This window comes from Triturus cristatus, chromosome 1_2 (genome assembly GCF_964204655.1).
Source record: "Triturus cristatus chromosome 1_2, aTriCri1.1, whole genome shotgun sequence".
Lineage (NCBI taxonomy): Eukaryota > Metazoa > Chordata > Amphibia > Caudata > Salamandridae > Triturus > Triturus cristatus.
Window position 1 is genome coordinate 14,627,781 of NC_140580.1, and position 19,108 is coordinate 14,646,888.

General features: G+C 44.4%; 1 protein-coding gene across 1 annotated transcript in view; it reads right to left on the reverse strand.

The window, feature by feature from the left end:
* LOC146866644 (leukocyte surface antigen CD53-like) overlaps positions 1–18,881 on the reverse strand; it is a 139,051-nt gene extending 120,170 nt beyond the window's left edge. The window contains exon 1 of the mRNA XM_085616489.1: positions 18,462–18,881. Within this exon, the coding sequence (XP_085472615.1) occupies positions 18,462–18,881 (420 nt within the window). The remainder of the gene's footprint in view (positions 1–18,461) is intronic.
* Between the last annotated feature and the right edge of the window lie 227 nt (positions 18,882–19,108).

Consider the following 19,108-nt stretch of genomic DNA (forward strand, 5'->3'; position numbering starts at 1 on the left):
TGTTCTGGAACCCAGAACCACTGCTCTCCATGGTTAAATAGCTTCCTGCTAATAATGGCTTCCTTGAAGAATGTTGAAAATTCTTGTTCTGCAATGAAGGAACTGCAAGAACAATGAGTTCCTTGCAAGCTACAACCTAGTTCAACACTCCACAAAATTACAACTATATCGCCATAAGCATGAGTAAGGGCAACCTGTCAAAGTATCCAAACGCACTAAGAATTCGAACCTTACCCTGAAAAGTAACATCACTGGCCTAGAAACGAGGCAAACAATGCAAGGGCCTCTCAGCCGCAGCCAGCATCCCGATGGGGCCCAGCTCACACATGTGCAACCCACATACCTCTGCCCAGCACTCTCGGAGTGTCCGGGGAGTCAGGCAGTTTTACCCCTTGCAGAGGTTAATCTTCTCCAAAGTAAGTGTGGCAATTAGGCCCATTCCAAAACACGTGGCCCAACACGCTCCCCACGGGCGAAGTGCCCTCGAAATGCCCGAATGCCCGGCTCCACACACCATACCCGTATGGGAAAGTGACAATCAACTTCCGTATTGAAAAGTAGTGATCCTTCCAATGCAAACGTATCTGTGGATAACAAACAATTGAGTAACTCCACCCTGTTACCAATTACTAACTTTAAATAAGGCGCTTCCTGAACAAAATCACTCTAAACAGCATCGCACCATCTCTGGAAATTAACAAATTCCTCACCGTGAGGAGATCTTGCCCCCCCTGCTTTGCCTTGAACCCTGACTTAGAGGGACTAGTCGCACCAAATGCTGTAGACCTTGCCTCTGAGGCACGTTTGCTGATTACTCTCAGCAGACCCGAACTGCTGAGCCCCTCAAAATAACTGCACTCTGTATGCAGATTAAAAGGTAATGGCGGTGCATAGCAAAGCATTTCATAGGAACCCGCTTACTGCCACTGGTCCAGCATAGCTGTGAGATTCAATTCACTTGCACCCTTACAATAAGTTAATAGTTGGTGTCTTTGTCCTCCCCCGGCTCAAAGGTCCTTCGCTAGCATGATTATACTGAGGAACGTGACCTGCCCTGCGCACCTACCGAACTGCTGGGGGAATCGCAGCGGCATTGGTGACCCGATCACAGCTGTGCACATGATTTGAATAACAATCAACCTTGGCATCACAGGGCGTGCTGTGTGGCCCAAGGACCGGCTACCAGGGTATCATCGGTTACGTTCATGACCGAGTGAGTGCAGCAACGTGAAAGCCTAGCCCAGAAGTGCGCCACTGGAGAGACCTGTAGGGTGAGAGATGACTCTAACTGTGATGGAACAAGCTATCAAATAGTACGACATTGTTAACCAAGTGTTAATCAGAGTGCTGGTGCCAAGCCAGATAAATATCTCACAGCAAATTGCCCAGTAATGATACAGGATATGAAAGGATCCTCACAGGTCAGATCGGCAGAGCAACATTACTCGTTCTCTCCCCCCCTTTTTGTCAGGACTCTATGACCTTAACTTACACCTGCCACGTCTGCCATAATGGCGCCCTTGCATTTCCTCCTCCTACAGCGGCACCACTGGCGGACATCACACTTAACGACCGTGGTGCCTTTCATCGCTTTCTTTTCCCGACTGTTTGGGCTCTCCTTCGGGTTTTTCTTAACTACCCCATAGTACGGACATCCATGTCAGTGAGACGCTCTGGAATTATACCACTCACAAGGTGACCACAATTGGTAACCGCTTGACCTATTTGTTGTACACAATTAAAGAATATATTGTTGTTGTCCGCACCATGAACATTATAAGCTGGGTGATATATAGGAACAGCATATCCTGGCAGGATATTCATGTTGTTCCTAATGTCCTTAATTGTGCCCATACAGTGGACATGGCTGTGGCCCAATAGCTTGTATGTGATGCACATGATGCACCTCTAACGTGTAACAAGACTGTAAGCACCACAAATAAATCCCTCCTCCTGCTGTATTCAATATCCAATAGAAATACTATATACTATTCTGTGAATGAGTGAATGTACTCATAACATTGTACATCACGATGTCAAACCCTTTCAGGTACAGGCGACTGAGGTGTCATTTATGCCTTTACATTTCCATGGTATCAGTTCATCCCTTTGTGGAATTCTACACTACACACCCCGTTTAAGTCAACAGATTTGCTGAATACCTGGCACGTACCAGCTGCTCACCCCCTCTAGGGATCAGCTTGATGTTCGTGCCCCACCCCCACAGATGTTATAATGTGATACCATGTAAATCTTAGGCGTTGTAGTGCAGTGAGGCAATAACAAAGTAGCAAGTCCTGCAAGCAGCTGAGTTGACGCCTCCGCAGGCAGGGTACAATGCTCTTAAATTAAAACTGCGAGTAGTTCTAGGTTCCGCCTATGAACGATCCAGCCAGCAGAAATCCAGAGGGCATCCTGCTCCCTGTTTCTACCTCTAGTATTGAGAGGCGCTTTCTCAAAGTCCCTCTCAGATCTACCTTTATCTCTACGCCTACGCAATGGCATAACGTGTATTTGTAGAGCGCGCCTACCCCGTGGGTATCTAGGCTCTGAATAACAGATGTTTCTTGTTGCCCAACACGAAGGTACTCTTTTATCACTATATCGTTGGTAAAGCATTGGAAGGACATCTGATCCCGGAGTCTGAGGGGCGCGTCATCCCATGGCATTCTTGACCAAGGGTTAGAGGAAACCGACCAAGAAATCTAGCGAGACGGGGGGTTAGGTGCCTTTTATCAAAATGGCCAGAGTAATCCGGTACTGCAGATACCGCGTCGGCCTCGCATGGCCTGCGGTCCACACGTGGCAATGCTTTGGAGTGATGCCAGGAGCATGAAATACAGCCCATTAGTTAGGCAGGGCCAAAATGACCAGAACATTTCATTTTCCTGAAGACTGCAATGCTACTGAAATCAATACTAAATAATGGAAGCTACACATATACCGAGTAGACTGGAAATAAGCTTGGACCCAGATTGCTTTCCATTTCCTTGTCCCTTGCAGGCCCCCCCCACACACTCCTCCTGGCGGAGCTGCAAGGGGAAGGACTGTAAGTTAAAATTGTGTGGTAAACTATACCCTTGATTTCATCAGAACGAACTGGCAGTGCCCCCACTGGTAAAGCGGGTGCTGCGTTGCCATGGCAACCGTCATGTATGTGTTAGCCTATTACTCGGGTTTGTCAGAAAGAACTGGTGTGTGCCGCCACTGGCAAGGCAGGATGATGCGGTGCCGTGGCAATCGCCGCGCGCCATGCCTCGTCGCTTGCGGCGCAAGTGGGCTTTTCCTAGCGGTGGTGGCACTTGTCCCTCTCCCTATGCCCCTCCTTCTGCCTGGAACGCAACTCATGGCACCACATGGGGAAACCAGTGCTAACTGTAGGCACGGGGAAATGGGTGATTTGTCCAGAGTCACCGGACGAAGAATGGACGCAACGCTCGAACCTGGCATTCCAGCTCCAAGTCGGCAGCTCACTAAATGCAATGTGCCATAGGTATGAAGGCATCATGGCGATTATTGCGGCAAGGACGGAATCACAAGCAATATTCAGTTATGTGCCTATAGGTGCTAGCCGTGTACAATACCATAGTCCGACGACGGGCGGAGCGCTGCACCTATAAACACTCACACGAGCCTTCTATCGGCCCCCTCGAGTCGGCCAGGTGCCTGGTCAAAAGTGCTCCCCCCCCGATCGACCCCGTAAGGCGCTCCAGCATGAGAATCGTTGAAGGCCCAGAGCGCCTCTTAGGCTCTGGCCGCGGTGTAGGGCTTAAGGCCTCTCACGGCTTTGAGCCCTTGACCGCTCCCTTGCGTTACCAGGGGGCATGGCACTTCCGGGGCACCAGCAGCAAGCACCGCTGGCCATGGACCAGGCCCGATTCCTACACCAGCGGGGGAAGGAGAGCCTTGGAGCATGGCTACTTCCAGCCCGCGCGGTCAGAAAGGTATCACAGCGGCCCCTGCCACCCCCACAAAGCAAGCACCGAGTCGAGGGAGGCCCCGGTGGGGGGTTTAGATAACCGTAGAGAGGGAGGGCTGCAGCGGCATGAGAACAAAAGGAGCTGTAAGCATGGCCTCCGGCAGGCCAAGGATCAATGCACAGCGCCGAAAGCGCGAGAGCAATGGCGGTCATGATAAGCTTGCTGCCCTCCAACCCTCCCCCGATCCAACCCACTGGGCACCCGCTGGGCCGAGTCCCGGCACGCCCAGAGCTGAGAGGCCAATACACTGCCCATCTGCTCCTGACCTCCTGGATTCCCAGCAAGAGGGCAGCGTGGCCCTGCTGTCCCCCAACCGCAAGATACCTGCAGGGGTTCATGTGCCACTAGGCACGGTGAAAGACGGCCCGGTTGGCGGGCGCTAGCACTTGCCCAGACACTTGCCTAGTGAGACGCAGCTATGGCCTATGTGTCAATCCCTTTCTGCACTCTAAACTGTAAACTTGTGGAGGAGGAAGGCTCGCGACGTCCCTGTGGGCCTCTGCTCACACCACACGGGGCTGGAGAAGGGGGGATAGCACGGAGCACAATTGGCTCTCCCCAACTGCAGCCCCAGCTCCCACAGACCCACACGGGGCCGGGGGCAGCCCGGCGGAGACGCCCGTGAGCCGACCAAACCTCCCCCCCTCCCCCCAAGGCCGCCCACAACCATGACCGGGCTGCCCTGCCCTGGACACAACCCCCAATGGGGAGATCGGGCTGGGGGGAGGGCAATGGTATGCACTCACCGGCGATGATGTGCAGCACCTCCCGGGAGACGTTCAGAAGGTGAGACGGGCAGCGGACAAGAGACTGCCTAGTGGGCGGGGGACAGTATATGTACCCCTGCCCCCCTCCCACTACCGGAAGTGGCCGGCCGGGAGTCCCCCCGGTCCCACGCCCAGGGAGCCTTGAAGGCTGACTCCAGTGCCTTCCTGTTGCACTAAGGCGGCCGCCCTGTTGAGGGGCCACTACGTGCCCCCCCGGGCAGCCTTGACATAGTGCCAATATCGGCAACAGTAGTCAGTTATCATTGACAAGATTGGCTTCTAATGCTACTAAAACTTGACAACATGACAAGTTTTAAAAGATTTATCTGTCAGAAAATACATGATGTTACCAAATGCTTCTCTCACAGTGGTTCCCAAATGCACACAGACTCACGGTGTGATTCTAGACAAGCACCACTATCCCTAGGAGTTTACCAAAACTCATTCACTACAGTGGAAGTGGTAAGGGAACTGCACACAATCTACATATTTCAGGACTGCACTTTTGTGTCAAAGCCTGACTCATTTAATCAAAGCATAAGCAAAAACTGCCTTCTAATGCTACTAAAACTTGACAACATGACAAGTTTTAAAAGAGTTATCTGTCAGAAAATACATGATGTTACCAAATGCTTCTCTCACAGTGGTTCCCAAATGCACACAGACTCAAAGTGTGATTCTAGACAAGCACCGCTATCCCTAGGAGTTTACCAAAACTCATTCACTACAGTGGAAGTGGTAAGGGAACTGCACACAATCTACATATTTCAGGACTGCACTTTTGTGTCAAAGCCTGACTCATTTAATCAAAGCATAAGCAAAAACTGCCTTCTAATGCTACTAAAACTTGACAACAAGACAGGTTTTAAAATAGTTATCTCTCAAGCAAATACACGATGTTACCAAATGCTTCTCTCACAGTAGTTCCCAAATGCACACAGACTCACAGTGTGATTCTAGACAAGGAACACTATCCCTGGCAGCTTACCAAAACTCATTCACTATTGTGCAAGGGGTAAGGAGACTACACACAATCTACATATTAAGATACAGCACATTAGTGTCAAAGCATGACTCATTTTATCAATGCATAAGCAAAGACTGGCTTCTAATGCTACTAAAACTTGACAACATGACAGGTTTTAAAACAGTTATCTGTCACCAAATACACAATGTTACCAAATGCTTCTCTCACAGTGGTTCCCAAATGCACACAGACTCACAGTGAGATTCTAGACAACAACCACTATCCCTAGGAGTTTACCAAAACTCATTCACTACTGTGGAAGTGGTAAGGGAAGTGCACACAATCTACATATTTCAGGACTGCACTTTAGTGTCAAAGCCTAACTCATTTAATCAACGCATAAGCAAAGACTGGCTTCTAATGCTACTAAAACTTCACAACATGACAGGTTTTAAAAGAGTTATCTGCCAGAAAATATATGATGTTACCAAATGCTTCTCTCACAGTGGTTCACAAATGCACACACACTCACAGTGTTATTCTAGACAAGCACCACTATCCCTAGGAGTTTACCAAAACTCATTCACTACAGTGGAAGAGGTAAGGGGAATGCACACAAACTACATATTTCAGAACTGGACTTTAGAGTCAAAAACTGCCTTCTAATGCTACTAAAACTTGACAACAAGACAGGTTTTAAAAACAGTTATCTGTCAGCAAATACACGATGTTACCCAATGCTTCTCTCACAGTGGTTCCTAAATGCACACAGACTCACTGTGTGATTCTAGACAAACAACACTGTCCCTTGCACTATACAAAAACACATTTCTTCATCTAGAAGGAGTACTACATTTTAGTGTAGAAACATAACTCATTTCACAAATTTATAAACAATGACTGTTTTCTAATTCTACCAAAATATAAAAACAGCACAGTTATCTGTCTGCAACCACATGAAAAACACAAGATTGTAGAGAAAAAAAGTACTCCCTACACTTTAGCAGGAGAAATACATTAGTCTGATTAAAATCAAAATGGTCTACATACATCCCCTCACAATTAAATAACTCACATTTCAAGTTGTTTTGTAGATTAAGAAGTATATCAGTCACACACCAGATATCAGTCACACACCAGATTTTGTTATACAGAATCTCTGCACTGTGCACCTGTCAGCAGAACCAAAGAATGGCAAAGTTTCCCTCTCATTTTCCCCACATGTAAACATCAAATCACATTCCTTCCCACATAAATTCAAAACCAAAAACACATTTCTATTGGTTAAACATTTCAACCCTTTCCAAATGACATAAATTTGAACCCTTCCCCCAATCTGCCTTCTGCCTGTTACCATAGAAACAGGTCATGGAACACTGTACTGAGCACACAGGTCACAAGTTCAGCACACAATGTTGCTAATCACGACAGCAAGTGTGCTTGACTTTTCAACATATCAGCTTATCATATATAATGTTCCTTACAATCAGTTTTTGTTAACCAATAAGAATCATACGTTTAAAAAACAGAAATATGCACCCTACCTTTCAGTGTAGAAGGTTGTCAAACATCCAATGATTTCTTGTCTTTTTTCAAAACTGCATATTAGCCACCATTTTAGAAACATCTTACTTTCCAAACTGCCATTTCATTTACAGAGACCATCTGGGTGCATCCAGACCTCCTTTCAAGATGCTAAGAGTGTGGATTGTGGGACACAGCTATATTTTCTGGAGCCAAAGGTATGCAGAAAACAAAGGCATTCACAAAGACCTAGGTTTGCCAAATGTAGACATTAAATGGATTGGACAGAGTGGGTTAAAGTGACACCAATTGATGCCATTGGTGAAATCCTTCATGAATATCCAACACCCTGACCTCATAACAGTGCACTGTGGTGGCAATGACCTAGGCACTATGACTGGGGTAGGTCTGGAAATGCTTCTGAAGGACACCTTTGCAGAACTGATTTCACTTTTTCCCAAAACTGCCTTTGTGTATTCTAACATATGCCAAAGGCAGAAATGGAACTGGTCCGATCATTTTTGTCCACAAATTGAGAAAGCTAGGAAACATGTGAATACATCTGTTTCTGCTTTTCTCCGAGACTATAGAATGGGGTCCATTTACAATAACAATCTGCGCTTTCATATGCAAGAGATGTATAGGAGAGATGGAGTACACTTTACTGATGAAGAAAACAGAGTCTTCCTCAACAACTTTAGACTCTGTATAGGTACTTACTTATAAGTACCAAAAACTCTCAATTAACACAACGGCTCTTTTTAGAACCACTAAAGAACCAAACACTTAAGCTTGATGTTTATCTCCCAAAAATTTCAGTTTTATTTCCTTGGATCCGCGCACCCAACGCGTTAGGAACCGCGCACCCAACGCGTGAGAATCCGTGCACCCAACGCAGTAGGATGCGCGCATTTTGCCGTTTTTTTTTTAGAAAGGGGGCCCCAGGGGGTCCTTCTGGGACCCCCTAAGCACCTCTAGAGGGTCAGAGTATTTCCACTCTGCCCCCTTTATATGTTTTACACACTTATTCCCCTTGCTTCTTCAGCCTCGCTTCTACCGAGGCAGAAAATGGCCGCCAACAGTTCCTGGTTTCGAATGTAGACAGACACTCGACAGCCAATTAGCATTCAGCGCGCGATCGGGAAGGTGCGCACTCAGTTCGTGGAGGGTGCGCTTACGGTGCGGGTAGGGTCCGCGGATCCTCCCCGGCCATAGATATCACTAACTTTTTTACCCTAATTTTCTCAGGAACTACTGAACAGATTCACACCATTTATGCAAAAGGCACGAGTCTGAACTGAGGAGTACCTCTTTGCCAAATTTGGTGTCATTCCCTTCAGCGGTTCGGGCTGTAGCTGCAACAACAGATCCTATGGGAAATTGCATGGGGAAAACGCGTTTTGGGACCCCTCTTTTGTCTCAGCCCCCGCTTGACGGATCACCGCAAAACTTTCAGGGTAGGAGCGGAGCGGAGCTGGCCAAAAGTTCGGAAAATTTCACGAGGATTCATCAACCGCCGCCAGACTTATTGGGAATAGAATGTTGCGGATTTCCTATGGAAAATAGGTCCTAACTATAACTATCTACTGGCGACCGCCAGTAGTTAATATATATATATATATATATATATAGATATAAAAACTCACTATAATGCTTCCAACAGGAACAACAGCTGTTTGTGTTTTTGTTTACAGAGAATGCCACCTGTGATCTGTCAGAAGAAAAGCTTAAGAGCGAAAGTATCTTTGTCCTCTGATCAGCCCACTTGGTCACGATTTCTTCTCTTTTTTGACCTTTGAATACTTACTTAGTTGGAGTGATATATATATATATATATATTGATAGAGACAAGCACCTAACATGGAAGCCTACTTGGGCAATATTTCACATGAGAAAGCGATCTTTTGTAATCGTTATGCTTAGTGTTGAGAAAGCACGTATTGTGTCATCATCCAACTTTATTGCGCATCATCAAATATTCAGGTCTTTTTTATGGTCAGTGCGCAAGCGTGAATCGCATTTCAGCCGATGTGCTATAGACCTTGTTCATTTAGACAATTATTTTTATGCTTTGATTCAAATTATTTATTTCTGACAGAAGCGGCACAAGGAAATAATTCATGTTGTTTAAATGCGCACAAATGCACTATCCTCTGTAAGCCCCTAGTATATAGGAGGGCAGGGGGATTAAAACTACCTCTTAAAACAGGCCACAGGGCGTTTTTGCACACGTTAACTCAGGCCCCGTCCCCTCCCTTCACCACTGTGTAAACACGCCCTGTGTCCGTTTTTAGTTGGGAGATTAAGTTCATTTGAATCCTGAGGGTCCCTAGGGTCCAACTAGCCCACAAGGTACCTCCAGTAAGTGCCACAGAGCTGCGTTGCAGAGAGGTGTAAAAAGGGGCTTGGCCTCAGAACACCTGTCTGCAGCCCAGCTCCCTGGCGCATACTGGAGATGCCTGTTGGGCTAGTTGGCCCTCAGGGACCCTCAGTATTGAAGAGGAATTAATTCCTCAACTTACAACTCGCCAGGGGGCGCGTTTGCAGAGTGCTGCAAGGAGGGGGCGTGGCCTCCGGCACGATGCCAGTCTTTTATTTATTTTAATTTTTTAAGAAGGGGGGCTGTGTGGTTCCCCTTCCTATTCTAATTTATTGGCCCTGATGACCCCATCCCCCAGGGCCTGTCTCCTAATTTTTTTTTTTTACCCCAATCCCCAGGGCCGGCCACTGTTTTTTATTATTTTAAAATAATATATATTTATAGACACACCTAGGACATGCTGGACAAACCGTACGTACCTATCACCATGACGATTTGAGTGATATTCATTAAAAGGCGACTATGCATACAATGAATCCACGTGGAATGTATTTACACCACTAGTGAAGCTCTGACATGTCTGATGCCCTACCGTGCCTAATCCCGGTAGACACCCTTGTCGTTTATTTATACAAACATGGGTAGCTATTGACGGGCACATTTAATACACATGCACACCAAGCCATTCAAAGGGGATTCGACAAAAATTCAACCAAAACTATGTAAGAAACCCCAATCACGGTTAATAAAACACACATCCACTGCCGGATGTGTAATACTTTTTATTTTACTCTCTGGAAAGGGGACGAACATCACTTGAGAGTCACAGCGCGCTCCTGGCAGAGCCCAATGCTGTGTTACACCCACCATTGCCTGCCGAGTGCCACACACCTCTGTGTTGTATTCCACCAGCTAGTGCATATGCTATGACACTCTCTAGCCCATGTGCACTGTAACACCACCCCGTGAATATGTCATGCCACACTTGTCTTCGCACGGGTTATATTGCCCCATCTAACGTGCCTTCCTCGATGCCTATGTTATAACGCACAGTGCTATGCCATACATATTACAATCTGGGATCCATATCTTTGTCACAGTCCATATGCAACGTTACACTCCCCAGCACATATTTTATATTACTACTTTAGAGACTAGTTAGGTTACACAACACTGCCCTGTGCATATTACACTCCAAGGCGCACATTGCATAGCACGCGCTAGTGCCTGTGCTATCTCGCGCTCTCCAATGAATCTGTCATTGCGCACAATTTATTGCATATTATATTTCACGCCCGGTTCATCTTATATCACACTTTTTGGTGCATAGTTTATACCATACACTATATCTAGTTTTCATTTTCAATCGTGCTCTCAGGACTATGTTCTATATAACACTGTGTTCACCTACCCTTTTCACGGGCATTACATTTTGCGATAGGGGGTGGAGGGTCAGGGGGTGTTTCTGCCAAGTGAGCCCAGAGTCACAGTCACAAACGTCCTCTTCTTCCTGAATAAAAGTGAGATTATGCTGCATACTTGTTCATATTTTAAGTAGTTCGCACAGACACACGTTTTAAAAACAATAAAGTTCCTAATACCCGCCTTCTCTGAACAGTTAGCTTGCTGCCCCATCCCCCTCCTCCCTATCCTCTGTGGTGTGAATCCATGGACTAGCCTCCTCCCTCCTGCCATGCATGGTCTGATGTGCTGCCACTGCCCTCAATTTAGTATGATGTACCAGTCCCCTCCTCCTGCCCTCCATTGCCCAATTCTATGCCCCATCATTGACCTCCTGCTTAAACTCTTAGCTTGCTGCCCCTATTCTCCTTCCCCCTGCCCTCCGATGTCTTTGTGCATGCCCCTGCTCCATCCTTTTTGCCCACCATGTTCCATGGACCTGCCACTCCTATCTACTCTGAGTGTTCTGTTGAGCTGCCACTCCCCTCCCACCTGCCTAGCATTGTCAGATGACTGTAACCTGTCCCTGCCACCTCCACCCTGCCTGTCCACATGTCATGCCCCTATCCTCTTCCTCCTGTCCTACATGGTCCATTGTACTGCCACACCCTTCTGCCCTCCCTGGTCTGTTGTGCTGCAACTGCTCCTCCTGCCTGCCCCGTGCGGTCTGTTGTGAGGCCCCTTCCCCTGAACTTTCTTGTCTGTGCACAGGTCCTGACCCTCCCTTCTATTCTCCATCGTACTTTGTGCATGCCCCTGCACCCTCCTTCTTGCCCATCATAGCCATTGTGCTGCCACTAACCCTCCCACTTGCCATGCATGGTCTTCTGTGCTGCCATGGCCCCTCCCACCTTCCCTGTGTGGTCGGTTAACTGCCCCTGACCCCCTCCCACCTTCCCTCCATGGTCTGTGTGTATGCCATCACAGTCTCACTGTTGCTCTTCATGGTGTGTCTTGCTTCTAGTGCCCATCCTGCCTGACCTTCATGGCTATCTTGCTGCTCCTGCCCTGCCCCCTTGCCCCCAGCCCTCTGTTTACATGTGCAGACCCCTACTCTCTCCCTCCTGGCTTGTCTGTTCCATTGTAATGCCCCTGATCCGTCCCTCCTGCCCTTTATGGTCTGTTATGCTGCAGCTTTCTCTCCTGTCTGTCCATTATGGTCAGCTAGCTACCATTGCCTCTTGCCCCTCTGTTCTCTGTTGTCCATGTGCATGGTCCTGTCCCCTCCCTCTTGCTTTCTATGGATTGTTGTGCTGCACTCCCGTCCCGCATGCCCTGTGTGGTGTATTGTGCTGCTGCAAACCCTGATGCCTGCCCTGCAGGGTCAGTTTGGTGCACCTCTCCATGTCCCTCCTGTCCTCTGTTATCTAAGTCCATGTCCCTACCCCATTTCCTTCCATGATCCAATGTACCATACTTGCGAACATTTTGAACTTGGTAAGAGGGAGATTTTGAAAAAAAACTGGGGTATTGATTTTCCCCTTTGAGTTACATTGAAAAAGAGGAGATTGTAGACAGGAGAGAGATCAAAGAAAGCCCATTTGAGCTTAAAAACATTGGACGTTTCCTGGCTGAATCGGGTCTGTTGGCATGTATGGTTGTACTACCATTGCCTCTTACTTCTGCCCACAATGGTCTATTACATTGCCACAGCCTCTCTTGCAAGTCCTGTATTGTTGGTTTGTTGCCCCTGCCACCCTTTCCACTGCCCTCCATAGTCTGTTGTGCTGCCACGGCCCTTTCTGCCTGCTCAGTGTGGTTAAATTGTTGCCTTTGCACCCTCCTACCTGCCTTAAATTTTCAGAGTCCGTGCCCCTGGCCTCTGCCTCTCAACAGTATCCTAATGAACAACTAGATTGCTAACATTCTATATTCATTACAAAAGTGTGGAACGCCTGACGTCATCTTGATGTAATCAAAACTGTAATACCTAGAGCATTTCCTTTAGAAATTAAATATATGAGAGGGTCTTATTGGCATCAAAATTATGGTTAGTGCTCTAAAAGACTAAAATAAGGACATTTTTTCTGAGTTTTCAAATAGCGACAAAGCACTTTTAAATTATTTGTTATCTTTATGTTTTTTTATCCAGTTGACCACTTGATTAAATGTTGCACTTAGGGGAGAGGATGTGGTGTTACTTCCAGAACTGCAGACTTTGCAACTGGGGAACCAGGTTGGAGTTTCTGCTTCAGCTCGACATTCTGTGATTCTGGTCAAATCACTTAGTCTTCCCATGTCTACAACCAAAATGAATTTGTTCTTGTGTGATGTAACCAATGCTCATGTAAAGCACTCCAATACCTGACAAGTCTGCACTATATAACACTGCAAAAACACAAAATAATTAGTGTTTTGCACACTTCTGTCATTGGGCTATATTTGGGCTACATCTGGGTGATTTTGGGCTACATTTGGGCTCTTTTGTCTCCGGTGGCCATCTTGGGAGATTTATTTGTTATGAAGTTTCCTAATTTCCTCATATACTGCAGTCTCCTCAGTAGGAAATGCTTTCAGTTATTTACTTTGATTCCATCATGAAGGTATTCAGATATGTCACACATTTGCCATAAATTCTGAAAGTTAGCACTCTAGTTGCTCATTAGATCACTGTAGTAAAACTACTGTTCACCATGGAAGTCTGCTCCTGGTATTAAAAGTGCATGTTTCAGTCTGCATGTCAGAATTTTTTAATGAAATAGAAGAGGATTTGACAAGTCACTCAAAATGTGCCTTCATTTTCTTTCTTCAGCATTAATCATAATTTCAATGGCAAAATGAACCCCCTCATTGTGTTCCTTTTTAAATTAAATGTTTTAAGCGTTACCAGTTTATTCCAATCAAGATGGCTTCAGGTGTGCCATACTTTTGTCATAATGAAGACAGTAAGCGATCTAGTTGTTTTTAAGAACACTCTGGGACATTCTGTCATTGGGCTATACTTGGGCTACATCTGGGTGATATTTGGGCTACATTTGGGCTCTTTTGTCTCTGGTGGCCATCTTGGGAGACTTATTTGTTATGAAGTTTCCTAATTTCCTCATTTACTGCAGTCTCCTCAGTAGGAAATACTTTCAGCTTTTTACTTTGATTCCATCAAGAAGGCATTCAGATGTGTCACACATTTGCCATAAATTCAGAATGTTAGCACTCTTTTTGCTCATTAGATCACTGTAGTAAAGCTACTGCTCACCAGGGGAAACTGCTGCTGGTATTGAAAGTGCATTTTTCAGTCTGCATGTCAGAATTTTTTAATGAAATAAAAGAGGATTTCAGAAGTCAAAATGTGCCCTAGTTTTTCTTTCTGCAGCACTAATCATACTTGTTATGGAAAAATGAACCCCCTCATTTTGTTCCTTTTTAAATTAAATGTTTTAAGAGTTACCACTTTAAAACAAGCAAGATGGCTTCAGGTGTGCCATACGTGTATCATAAGTAGGACTGTTAGCGCTCTAGTTGTTCTTTGGAACACTCTGGGAAGCTGCAGTAGAACACAAAGGAATCAACTGACAGTCTCTGCCCTTGTTGAATGTACAAGTTTTACTGAGAATGTCAGACTTCATTCTCACATGACTGAGAAAGATAATGTGAATTTACAGAAAATAAGCTCTCAGTTTAGCTTATAGATCACCTTCCAAACCTCTGTGGGAAAAGCATGAGAAAATATTTTTTCTCAATCATGATATCCCAGCAGAAGACTTTTTCACATGGTGAAATCACCTTAGAACATACCACAATTCCTAAAATGAGTATGGTACCATCAACAAATGATTTATAATGTAACTAAAGTCTTAAAACCTTCTATTAACTGCAATGCTTTTTAATGAGGTGCTATCATGTATATTGGTCCCAAGATGGCTGCCAACACTTCTTGGATGAAGTGCTGACAGCCAATCAGATCTCAGGATGAGATGTGTGGTTGGGCTCCGCCCACATATATATATGATTTTGCTTTTGATTTTCTCAGGAACTACTGAACAGATTGACACCAGACCTGCAAAAGGCACTTCCCTGAGCTGAGGACTACCTCTCTGCCAAATTCCAAGTAATTCTGTTTAGCCGTTCGGGCTGTACCTTGGACAAAAGGTCCCTATGGAAAATTGCATGGGGAAAACGCGTTTTGGGACCCCCTTTTTTCTCAGCCCCCGCTTGACGAATCCCCCCGAGACTTTCAGGGTAGGAGCGGAGCGGAGCGCCCCACCTATTTTGAAAATTTCGCGAGGATTCGTCAACCGGCGACAAAGTTATTCCAAATAGAATGTTGCGGATTTCCTATGGAAACACGGTCCTAACTATAACTATCTACTGGCGACCGCCAGTAGAATATATATATATATATATATATATATATATATATATATATATATATATATATATATATATATATATGCAAAAAATAAGCAGAGAACTCTGGGTAGTTCTCAAGTTTAGGTGGAAAGCAGTTCCTGTATGGAGCACTCTGAACACCAGCGACACTCTAGATCTGCTCACCTCAAATGTCTGTTTTTCTATCAAAATCTTTAAGCATAGGATTAGCACAGTGCCATCCACGCCGAGATAGAAAAGGACAAAGTCTTTTGCCAGTTGTACAGCAAAGTCTTTAAGCATAGGACTAGCACAGTGCTGTCCTTGCCGAGCTGAAAAATGACAAAAGCCAATTACCACTCCAGGCACAGTATTACAGCTTTGAATTGATAAAATACCAATCAAGCCAACCTGAAATGAGTAAAAGCAACCCCTGACACAGTGTTTCGCTCTAATTAGAGCTCTTCAGAGAGGTATAGTTTTGTCCAGACACAAGGGAGCACCCAGTATAAGTCAAAGAAATCCCCTTTCAGGCATAGAGTGACGAATAAATTATGCAAAAAATAAGCAGAGAACTCTGGGTAGTTCTCAAGTTTAGGTGGAAAGCAGTTCCTGTATGGAGCACTCTGAACACCAGCGACACTCTAGATCTGCTCACCTCAAATGTCTGTTTTTCTATCAAAATCTTTAAGCATAGGATTAGCACAGTGCCATCCACGCCGAGATAGAAAAGGACAAAGTCTTTTGCCATTTGTACAGCAAAGTCTTTAAGCATAGGACTAGCACAGTGCTGTCCTTGCCGAGCTGAAAAATGACAAAAGCCAATTACCACTCCAGGCACAGTATTACAGCTTTGAATTGATAAAATACCAATCAAGCCAACCTGAAATGAGTAAAAGCAACCCCTGACACAGTGTTTCGCTCTAATTAGAGCTCTTCAGAGAGGTATAGTTTTGTCCAGACACAAGGGAGCACCCAGTATAAGTCAAAGAAATCCCCTTTCAGGCATAGAGTGACGAATAAATTATGCAAAAAATAAGCAGAGAACTCTGGGTAGTTCTCAAGTTTAGGTGGAAAGCAGTTCCTGTATGGAGCACTCTGAACACCAGCGACACTCTAGATCTGCTCACCTCATATATATACATATATATATTTTTTTTTTTGCAACAAAGGACGCGGCACTCAAGACTTGACTAATTTAGAAATGTAATCTTGTATCAACAGCTCAGCCCGACGCGTTTCAGCCTATACTTGGCTTTTTTCACGGTAAGTGAGACATCATTCGTTTCCACCATTTATCCCATTTTTGCCTCAATGTGGCATTCTGGGAATTGTAGTGTACAATTATATTTGCAAACAAATTAACAGCTAATCTTGCCCATTTGTTATTTCTTTCGTAAATCATATATCATTGACATTATACGTTCAGGAATATATTACATGTAATTTTACCTTTCTCTGGTTTTATGGTATGTACCAATTAATTACGCTTTTCTTTGTCTGTTACGTGTTTTTCCTGAACAAAAAGCGCAAAACATCCTCAAATAAAGCAAAACATGGATCAAGTCTCCATTCACTACATGTGCAGGTTAATCATAAAGCTTATTTTAACTGCATAAAACATTTTTTGGGTATAGTACCGCTATCGATATTATTTATATCACTGTTTAAGCAATTGAAATCTTATGCGAAGTGACACTACAAATCATTATATGGATGTTAATTTCCTTAATCCAAATGTACAAAAAGTTCTTCCCTCTCGGGTTTTTTGTTTTTAATCGTATGATTAGCCGGGATTCGATTTGCCGCAGTTTTTTCATTCTGTTTCCTCCTCGTTCATCCGGAGGTATCATCCGTATCCCATAGTAGCTCATGGCTTTCCAGTTACTGTTTTGGCAGGATGCCATATGTTTGGCTGTTGCATATGACATGTCCTTATTTTTGACAGCTCTTCTATGTTCCAATATCCGCTTTTTTAACATACACACTGTACTTCCAACGTATTGCATGCCGCATTTACATTCAATCACATATACCACATGGGTTGATGTGCATAGAATTCTTTGTTCAATTTGGATGATTGATCCATTTGCATCATTGATGTTATTTTTGTTTACTCCAATCTTGCAGGCTTTGCAAACATTGCATTTTTTAAAACCTTTTTGTTGGATGTTTAGCCAATTTTTTTCTCCTTCTTCCGGCATTTTGAAATGACTAGAAACAAGTGTATCCTTAAGGCAGTTGGTTCTTCTGTAGGTTATCAGTGGGCGTTCTCCCAACATCTTTCGAATCTCTGGATCGCTGGAGATCAAGTGCCAATACTTCTGAATTTTGGTTGCTAGTATGCCACTTTCCCTGCTGTATGTTGTTATGAATCGCGGAGGCTCATTTTCTGTTTTCTTTTTGGAGTCTTTTGGTGTTAAGATTTCAGTTCTTGTTATTTTGTCAATTCTTTTTTTGCTTTTCTGTAGAATTCTTTCATTGTATCCCCTAGTTCTTAATCTGGATATCGATTCCTGAATCTTATCTTCCGCGTCTGTTTGTTTCGAGCAGTTGCGTTTCATCCGCGTAAATTCCCCATAGGGGATGCTAGCCAGCAATGTTTTTGGGTGGAAACTTGTCCCGTGTATTATACTGTTCGTTGATGTTTTTTTACGAAATAAGGTTGAATGAATTTGATTCTGTTCAATATAGACCTTAGTGTCTAGGAAATCTATTTCTTGCTTGCTTGTGCTGCATGTGAATTCTAAACCAATATTGTTATTACACAATTTTAGGTAGTATTGATTGCATTCCTGTGTTGTGCCATTCCAAATCAAGAAAAGGTCGTCAATGTAGCGTACCCATAGTATTATCTTCTCTAGATCTTCTTGGTTCGCCACATCCCACGCTATGGTTTTTTCCCAGCAGCCCATGGTGATATTCGCATAGTTTGGCGAAAAAGAAATTCCCATGGCTGTACCACAACGCTGTTTGGAAAGTTGCTGATTAAAGAGAAAAACATTGTTTGTCAGGCACATTTCAATCATGTGTAAGAGCATTCGGGTATGTTGTAGCTCGTTGATATTTCTTTGTTTTAAAAAATATCCGCATGCTTCAAGCCCTATTTCGTGTCTAATTGAAGTATGCAATGATACCACATCAATGGTAATCATAAGATATTCCTCATTCCAAGATATTCCATTAAGAATACGAAGAAAGTCACCAGTGTCTTTAATGTATGAGCTCATGTTTCTTGCTATGGGCGCCAGAAATTGATCCATATATCGTGAGACATTCTCATATAATGAGTCGCATGACGAGACTATTCTTCTCCCAGGTGGGTTGACTAGGGTTTTATGAATTTTGGGAAGGAAATAAATCGTAGTTGTTACAGGAAAATCCTTCGAGAGAAATTTGAGTTCATCCGCGTTCAGTAAACCTTTATTGTGCCAATCTTGCAGCTTACTGTCCAAATCCATCACCATTTTATTCATTGGATTTTTCTCAATCCTGCAATAATTTGTAGTGTTGTTCAGTTGTCGTAGTGCTTCACTGACATAGTTTTCAAGATCCATTATAACAATGTTACCCCCTTTGTTGGCGGGTTTTATTATTATTTTCTTATCATTTAGTAATGTACTGATTGCGTTTTGTTGTAAGATTTTCTCTATGATGCGTATTCCTTGTCTTTTGGATTTTCTCAAGTTCTTCAACAATAGCTTCAGAGAATAGATCAAATTTGTTACCAGGTGACAGCATAGGGCAGAACTTGGATTTCTTTTTTAATCCACTGTCTATTCTT